At 40.2% G+C, this 9,686-nt stretch overlaps 1 protein-coding gene across 1 annotated transcript; it reads right to left on the bottom strand.

Moving 5' to 3' along the window:
• Positions 1-6,738: 6,738 nt before the first annotated feature.
• Positions 6,739-9,222, bottom strand: LOC144888575 (uncharacterized). The gene is made up of 2 exons (XM_078767002.1): positions 7,929-9,222; positions 6,739-7,494 (listed from the first exon to the last, which is right to left on the bottom strand). The coding sequence occupies exons 1-2, from the start codon at positions 9,220-9,222 to the stop codon at positions 7,133-7,135; spliced, it is 1,656 nt and encodes a 551-aa protein (XP_078623128.1). The 3' UTR covers positions 6,739-7,132.
• Between the last annotated feature and the right edge of the window lie 464 nt (positions 9,223-9,686).

The following is a 9,686-nucleotide window of genomic DNA, read 5'->3' as shown; positions in this document are numbered from 1 at the left end:
GAATTTAACCCGGTTTAGATAGCTTAAAGCAGAGTGGGCTCCTTTTGAGCTGTCCTGCCAGCCCAGTGGACATATTTGATGTCCAGACCAAGAACAATGGAAAAAGGCAAGAATAACCATGGCAACAGTCAGTTTGAGATTGATTGTAACAGAAAATGAGATTAGTCTTGGATAAGGGAAGTTCGAAAAATCAAAGTATATTATTATGTATTACCATGTGACAACGTCAATAATTAGGATATAAAAAGGTGGGAAATGACAAGCATACCTCTGACAATTCGTAAGAGGTAAACAGGTGGTCAGTGAAGGTGTGTCCTGAAGGTGCACATCAGTCTGTCGGTAAATGGCGCCCTCATGTGACGCTCTGCACGAACATCTCCCGTGTTCATCCAAAGTAAGATTTAAAATGTCAGAGCAATCAGAACTTGCATGAAAAATCTACTTCCGTTAGATCTCACGGGACCACAACGTCGGCAGATAATAAAGTTGCAAAAAGGTTCTAATGAGATGCAGTGGCTGACGCCATCTTTGAAAAACGTTATACCCCTTTATCTCCCAAACCACTCAATGGAAAAAAATTAAACATGGCTCATTGTCAAGTAGTCACCATGGGGAATAAAATATGTTGATGGTGATGTCATCGGTGTCTTAATTATGTCATCATAATTCGACAAGTACAACGCTTGATCTGATCAGTATGAATAGCACAAAAATTCCTCTGCAGCTGTTAGACCGATTGACACGAAATTTTCAGAATATGTGTGGCTCATCCTGTAGAATTTTTTAATGACAATTATAACGTCATAGGTCACGTGGTGCAGACGCCATCTTGGAAAAAATCGAAAAAAGTTGCACCTCTATATCTCCGAAACCACTCCATGGAAAAAATTGAAACATGGCTCATTGTCAAGTACTCCACTTGGCGAATAAGATATGTTAATGATGATGTCATCTGTGCCTTCGTTATGACGTTATACTTCGACAAGTGCAACGCGTATCGATCATTGTGAATTTTTTTTTCTCAGCAACTTTTGGTCTGATGGGCACGAAATTTTCACCATAGGAGCGCCTTCACATGTAGAATATTTTAATGATAATCATGACGTCATAGATCATGTGGTACAGGCGCCATCTTGGAAAAACTTCGCATCTCCATAGTCTATATCTCTGAAACCACTCCATGGAAAAAACTGAGACCTGGCTCATTGTCAACTACTCCCCATGGGGAATAAGATATGTTAATGATGATGTCATCATCATTGAGTATGATGCTTATACGATGTTTATACAAATACATATGGCGGCACACGTACAGCACACGTACGGCAAACGGCACACGTACGGTGCACGTGCCTTCGTTATGATGTCATAATTCGACAAATACAACACTTATCCATCCGATCATTATTCATTTTTTTTCAGCAACTGTTGGTCTGATGGACACGAAATTTTCACCATAGCAGATTTTAGAATATTTTAATGATAATCATGACGTCATAGGTCACGTGGTACAGGCGCTATCTTGGAAAAACCGAAAGATGTTGCACCTCTATATCTCCAAAACGGCTGCTTGGATTTTTTTTAAACATGGCTCATTGTAAAGAACTCCATATGGGGAATAGGTGTTGTTAACGATGACGTCAATGGTGCCATAATAATGACGCCATAATTCGACAAATACAACACTTATCCATCCGATCATTATTCATTTTTTTTCAGCAACTGTTGGTCTGATGGACACGAAATTTTCACCAAAGCAGATTTTAGAATATTTTAATGATAATCATGACGTCATAGGTCACGTGGTACAGGCGCTATCTTGGAAAAACCGAAAAATGTTGCACCTCTATATCTCCAAAACGGCTGCTTGGATTTTTTTTTAACATGGCTCATTGTAAAGAACTCCATATGGGGAATAGGTGTTGTTAACGATGACGTCAATGGTGCCATAATAATGACGCCATAATTCGACAGGGACAACGCTTAGTCTGATCAGTTTGAAATGTATTGAGCGTGATCTATGCAACAATTATATTAGAGAATATAAATTTATAATGTCATCGCTCACATGGTCTGGCAGCCATATTGGAGCAAAGAAAAACAATGTTCAAAAATAGAAGAGTTGGCTCACAACAAGTTGACTGCGCAGGGTAAGTATTCTATGAATACCATGCAGTCATGTGACTCCACTACCACTCAACAATCACCAGCACACACACACACACACACACACACACACACACACACACACACACACACACACACACACACACACACAAACACACACACACAAAACGAACAAACACGTAGCCCACACAATCATACACCGCACTCCTCCCCTCCCCCCCCCCCCCCCCACACACACAAACACACGCACACCCAAACGAGCACACACACATGTGCACACACATACACATCTACATGTACACCCAGCCACAAACACACACACATACACACACACACACACACACATACACACAAACACACTCACATGTACACACACACACACACACATACACCCACACATGTGTGCACACATACGTGTACACACACACTCATAGGAGAATGGGGGTTCTAAAACATACCTAATTTTACATGTAAGTGAACGGGAAAGTGCATTGGAACTTATGGACCACCCACCCAAAAACCCCAAAACATCAGTCTATTTCTCCCTTTCCCATCAAAGCCATTAACAAAGGTTAAATCATCAATAGACCCCCATATTTTCTTTGAGCTCATACAGAGAGCCAACAGATAATTGTTTATGTTCCATTTGAGGGAATAACTTAATCTTCTTATTGAACTCATCACCATCGAGAATATTGATAAATAGTATGTTTGAACTTGGTTCTTTGTTTAATTATTGTCATGTAATTCCCCTCGGTGAATACCGGGGAATCACGAATAGCAAATCGAGTGTTATTTGAGGGGTTATTCAAACACGGACTCACGATATATGTGCGGGCAGTAGGGAGAGGAAGAAGAAGCGAGAGCTTTTACCTGCAAATATTTATTAAACGGAACCTGAAACAATGGAACGCGGTGATAAAAACTAAAACCTAGGTTGGGATTCCACACACGTCACTTCAACAACAGACAAGGGAAGAATTAATGAAAGGAACTGTTGTGTTCTGTGTGATGCGGCTTATCTCTGTTTGCAATGTCAGGGATCGTCAGGCTCCGAGTGCAGTCGTCCGATGTGGCTCCGGTCGGCGGGGAGTTTGCCTCAACGCGCCCCCGTTTACCAGGCCCCAACAAGGCCTCACGCCAAGCGAGCGAGCAGCGTGCAACCCGCCTCTTCGGCCGTGCAATGTCCTCCTGGATTCGGCACGGAACTGCGATGCACCCAACGTTCGGGTCTGAAAGGAGAGAGGGTCGAGGGTGAAGGAAGGCATGGGGCAAGAACGAACGAGGTCCAGGCACCACTGGCTATCGCAACGAGCAGGGACGAGAGAGAGAAAATGGCAGTCTCCTTTGCTTTTTGTCAACCCCTCCTGACGTCGTCATCTCTCTATCTATCTATCTCTATATATCTCTATATATCTCTCTATATCTCTCTATATCTCTCTATATCTCTCTATATATCTCTCTCTCTCTATATATATATATATACTTTGGGCTACTTGAAAAGCGCTATACAAAATAAATGAATTATATATATATATATATATATATATATATATATATATATATATATATATATATATATATATATATATATATATATATATATATATATATATATATATCTGTGCAGTGTCTATGTTGTCCTGTGTTGTCACTGAACTACTTTCTCAAACTTTTGTGAAATCGTACCAAACTTCTGGAATGCACATATCTCTCCCGTCGGTATGTCCTAAGGGTATTTGTTTTGAAAAAATTTCCATTTTTGTTTTTTTTGGGGGGATTTTTTTTGGGAAATTTTTTTTTTCAACTTCAATTGTTTATAAAATGTGATATCACGTATAATTACAAATACATTTGTGCAAAATAATTGTTTGAATTATGATTGGTTTAAACCATGACAAAACGGCAACTCAGGTACAGTCATTTATCTATATATCTACACATCTGGGCAGTGTCTGTGTTGTCACTTAACGACTCCCTCAAACTTTTGTTTCCGTGGTTGTGAAGTGTTTTTAATAACGTTGTGGTGGTTTTGAATCACGTGGTGGTGAGGTATTTTGAATTATGTGGTGGTGAGGTGTTTTTAAATGATGTGGTGGTGAGGTGTTTTGAATTACGTGGTGGTGAGGTATTTATAATTACGTGGTGGTGAAGTGTTTTTAATTAGGTGGTGGTGAGGTGTTTTGAATTAGTTGGTGATGAGGTGTTTTGAATTATGTGGTGGTGAGGTGTTTTGAATTACTTGGTGGTGAGGTGTTTTTAAATGATGTGGTGGTGAGGTTTTTTAATTTTGTGGCTGTGAGGTGTTTTTATTACGTGTTTTATGGCTGTGAGGTGTTTTTATTATGTGTTTTATGGCTGTGAGGTGTTTTTATTACGTGTTTTATGGCTGTGAGGTGTTTTTATCACTTGTTTTATAGCTGTGAGGTGTTTTTAATTTTGTGGTGGTGAGGTGTTTTTAATTTTGTGGTGGTGAGGTGTTTTTATTACGTGTTTCATGGCTGTGAGGTGTTTTTATTTTCGTGGTGGTGAGGTGTTTTTATTACGTGTTTTATGGCTGTGGGGTGTTTTTATTACGTGTTTTATGGCTGTGAGGTGTTTTTATTACGTGTTTCATGGCTGTGAGGTGTTTTTATTACGTGTTTTATGGCTGTGAGGTGTTTTTAATTTTGTGGTGGTGAGGTGTTTTTATTACGTGTTTTATGGCTGTGAGGTGTTTTTATTACGTGTTTCATGGCTGTGAGGTGTTTTTATTACATGTTTTATGGCTGTGAGGTGTTTTTATTACATGTTTTATGGCTGTGAGGTGTTTTTAATTTCGTTGTGGTGAGGTGTTTTTATTACGTGTTTCATGGCTGTGAGGTGTTTTTATTACGTGTTTCATGGCTGTGAGGTGTTTTTATTACGTGTTTCATGGCTGTGAGGTGTTTTTATTACGTGTTTCATGGCTGTGAGGTGTTTATATTTTCGTGTTTTATGGCTGTGAGGTGTTTTTATTACATGTTTTATGGCTGTGAGGTGTTTTTATTTTCGTGGTGGTGTGTTTTTATTACGTGTTTTATGGCTGTGAGGTGTTTTTATTTTCGTGGTGGTGTGTTTTTATTACGTGTTTTATGGCTGTGAGGTGTTTTTATTTTCGTGGTGGTGAGGTGTTTTTATTACGTGTTTCATGGCTGTGAGGTGTTTTTATTACGTGTTTCATGGCTGTGAGGTGTTTTTATTTTCGTGGTGGTGAGGTGTTTTTATTACGTGTTTTATGGCTGTGAGGTGTTTTTATTACGTGTTTTATGGCTGTGAGGTGTTTTTATTTTCGTGGTGGTGAGGTGTTTTTATTACGTGTTTCATGGCTGTGAGGTGTTTTTATTACGTGTTTCATGGCTGTGAGGTGTTTTTATTTTCGTGGTGGTGAGGTGTTTTTATTACGTGTTTCATGGCTGTGAGGTGTTTTTATTACGTGTTTCATGGCTGTGAGGTGTTTTTATTTTCGTGGTGGTGAGGTGTTTTTATTACGTGTTTTATGGCTGTGAGGTGTTTTTATTACGTGTTTCATGGCTGTGAGGTGTTTTTATTACGTGTTTCATGGCTGTGAGGTGTTTTTATTTTCGTGGTGGTGAGGTGTTTTTATTACGTGTTTTATGGCTGTGAGGTGTTTTTATTACGTGTTTTATGGCTGTGAGGTGTTTTTATTACGTGTTTTATGGCTGTGAGGTGTTTTTATTACGTGTTTTATGGCTGTGAGGTGTTTTTATTACATGTTTTATGGCTGTGAGGTGTTTTTATTACATGTTTTATGGCTGTGAGGTGTTTTTATTACATGTTTTATGGCTGTGAGGTGTTTTTAATTTCGTTGTGGTGAGGTGTTTTTATTACGTGTTTTATGGCTGTGAGGTGTTTTCAATTTCGTGGTGGTGAGGTCTTTTAAATTTCGTGGTGGTGAGGTGTTTTTATTAGGTGTTTTATGGTGGTGAGGTGTTTTGAATTACTTGGTGGTGAGGTGTTTTGAATTACATGGTGGTGCGGTGTTTTGAATTACTTGGTGGTGAGGTGTTTTGAATTACGTGGTGGTGAGGTGTTTTGAATTACATGGTGGTGAGGTGTAATCGTCCCAAACTTACAGTCTGCACCTACCCCTCCCCTATGTGTGTGCTGAGGGGTTCTTTCTTGAAAAAAAAAACATTCAACCTAAATCTTCAACCTAAATTGCCCATAAAAATGTAATATCACAAACACAACAAATACATTTGTGCAAAGTAATTGTTTGTATTGTGATTGGTGAAAATCATGACCACACAGCAACTCAGGTACAGTCATTAGCCTCAGTTAAAATAAGCCCGCTCCTCAGTATCGCCGCTTGGTGAGGCGAGCTATAGACACAGGGCCATAGGGTGGATATCTATTATTTTTTTTGATTTCATGACCTGAACCTAGGGATTTGGCAAGATGGGTGTGGGATGAAGCCTTATGACCTCCAAAACATCTTGTTTTTTTTCACAAGCGATATCGTGGTACGTTACCGAGAACCGCTGCCCCAAAACACCAGTATACACCAATTGTATGTTACATTTGAAATACCCATTTACACAGTAAAAAAACAACACAAACTATATGATGTCATGTTCACATTGGTCTTGGCAGCAATATTTATTAATTCAGACCCACAAAAGTAGTAAAAATGTTGTTTTAACGACTTGGTAAAATAACATGCTGTTGATGCATTTATCAGAAAGTCATGTTTTTGGACCTTAAAACCTGCATAATTTTAAATTTTTGTACAATATTTGTGATTGGTGTTGCTACTACGATCCATGGTGGTTTACCAATGCTATTTTGAAACTGTTAATAGGTCCAATAAGTGTGTAAGGGGTGATATTTTAACCCATCAAAGACAATTACGCGGCGTACAAGCGAACCAGTGCGCATTGACGTCATGATAAACTCGAGATGGGCTGAACTATAGCCACAATTTGTCTCTTCGGCTTGGTCATGTTGAAACTTGTCCAAAACATCATACAAATAGTGCAGTTATTTCATCCTCTTCAGCATCAGAGTCTTCCTCATCTTCAGATCTGGAGTCTTTATCATCATTCTTATCATCAAAGTCAACATGGCCAGTTATGTTTGAGCAGTCATTCCTGCCGCACTTGCACAAATCTGTGCACGGAATGTTATTCTGTAGGCAAGTGCATGTAGTTTCGTTGCTGCATCGTGTCTTCTTGCAGCTTCCAGTGCAGTTAGCAAGCTCCATCACGCTGTCTGGTGCAGGTGGAAGTGTCATCCAGTCCATGGCAAGTTCCTCTTCCATCATCCATCCATAGCCATTAGGGTCGGGAATGTCAGGGATGGGCTGCAGGCTCCTCTTGTAAATTCCTGAAATATTGAAGTGATCAATAACATTAAGAATGGAGATATACATATTTCCAAAACAACATCAGAGGTATATCATTAACACTAATAACAGTACAATCATATTATTGGGAAATTCTGTGTAGAGAAACATGCGAAATCCAAAACATCCTGCTCTGACTAAGTGTGGAGCAAAAAAATCTCTGGATCATCTACATGTCATGTTATCTTAACCACTCAACTGTACAGATAGTTACTTCAATTACTCTTTCAAATAGACCTGTTAATTTTGAACATTTACAAAGCATTGTTCTGACATTCAATATTTTGTTTTCAATTCAATAAACTTTCCAAATAATCATCTTCATTAACACATGCTGCACCATATACTAGTACTCCTGTCCAAACATAAATTACAGGTGACGTTCAATATTCAAAGAAACAACCAATTAACTTACCAGCTTGGTAATTGGCTCTCTTGATGTGCTGTCTCAGGGCATCTTGGTTGGGAGGCATTGTGATCTCAGACGTTCTAGCAAGACGAAACATGTTGTACCTGGCCTCATTCACAGTAGTGATATTGTGCTGTCCATATAACTTGCAGACAAATGTCTCCAGTGCTTCCATCATGTCTGGATGTATGTCAAACCGTTCTCCAAGGTCCTTCAAGGCACCGCACAGCTCTGGATTCTTTAGTATGATGTTTAAGGCCTTCTTTTTGCCTTTGCCATAGAAGGCGCTTACACTATCACAGCCAGTAAAACAGTGTAGGCCTATCAAAGCTTGGCTGACATCATCCCCAATGCTATCGTAGATTGCTTTCAAGTCAATTGTCCTAAGGTTGACTCCCTTTCCTGTGTGGAAATATAGATGTGCAGAGATTTGGGGTACTAAGGCTATGCCGATTATGAACACATCTGTATCCGGACTAACGATGATGACGTCATTGCTTGTGTGTGCTGCATGCGCGGCATGGAGGAACATCCGTGTGTCCGCCTCTTCATGCGTCGAATTTAGTGATGGCTCTTCTTTCACTTCAACTACCTGATCTGGAGTGCTGCTTCCTGTGAAGATATGGCATTTGGTTCCATGTGCCAAGAACACTGTAATTCCTCTGAGGTATGCTGTCTTGACCTTACTCCACGTCTCAAACAAGTATTCGATTAGCGACTCCTTGTTGTCACCGTTGGAGAGGAACTTCTTCCATTGTTGAGGAAGGGACTGGCCATATATTTGCATCACTTGAGACCCTCTGGCTGCTCTCTTCTCTCGCTCGGCGTTCTTAATCGATACCTTTCGATAAGTATCGGTTACGAAATGGATCTCACTGGACTTGTTTCCCTCTGCTCCCTTGACAAGGCGCTTCAGTATTTCGTGGGCCAGATTGAGAAATGTCCTTTCCCCGGTGAGTTTGTTGATATTCAATTTCTGTATCATTGCCATACCATCCATTACATACATGCCTCCTACTGGAATATCAACCACAGGTTTCTCTGCCTGACTTTCAAGTGCATGAAGTAGGTTGGCTTTGTTGGTCTTGACGAGGCAGCCTTGCACACTTGCCAAAGGAAGAGGTAGTGGGCCAAGAGAATAGGACATTAACTCTTGAAGATCAATTTTCCGGAACTGCCCGATGACAACAAGCCTTGCTAAGAGATTTCTGTCAGCCTTCAAAGACACATCCTTTCCACGAATTTTTTTTTTCACAGCCTTAGACATGTTGGTGAATGTCTTAAGTTTCAGTTTCTTCATTCAGCCAAATAGGTCGACTGTCTCCGTCTGAAGTCGTTCTTTACATAGGGTGGTGAACTCTGTTTCTCCTCTTTCATATGCTGTGTTTAGATCTTCCTGAACTTCTCTCGTAGCCACCACACCAGATGTAACATGAACCAAGTCCTCTCCATCATATTCAAATGGATTAATCATGCTGTTTGTCATCTCGATTATTTTGTCAACATCAGCTTTGTCACGTAGCATGCGACTTTGTAGTAGATCGGAGCGTGTTGAGCTGTGCTCTTCATATCTGGACTTCCCTGCCATAACCTCGCATTCCCGTGCAATTGACCCCCTCACGTGGTGTGACCAAATCCATCGGTTAACTGTCCCCTTGCTGGTAGTGAAACCGGTCATGCCCCCCTTGGTCTTGGAATCCCTGTTTGCTGTCTGCTCAATGGTCTGGTCGCAGGCGATTTGGGCAAAAGCTTTGTCGCTTCTCT

Source organism: Myxine glutinosa, chromosome 13, assembly GCF_964187855.1.
Source record: "Myxine glutinosa chromosome 13, kmMyxGlut1.1, whole genome shotgun sequence".
Lineage (NCBI taxonomy): Eukaryota > Metazoa > Chordata > Myxini > Myxiniformes > Myxinidae > Myxine > Myxine glutinosa.
This window is presented reverse-complemented; position numbering and strand designations above follow the sequence as displayed.

Excerpts from the sequence above, each read along its gene's own strand:
- LOC144888575 (XM_078767002.1), bottom strand. The coding sequence starts at position 9,222 with ATGAAGAAACTGAAACTTAAGACATTCACCAACATGTCTAAGGCTGTG. Across the intron at positions 7,495-7,928 it reads GAGAGCCAATTACCAAGCTG|GAATTTACAAGAGGAGCCTG; the intron begins GTAAGTTAATTG and ends TCAATATTTCAG.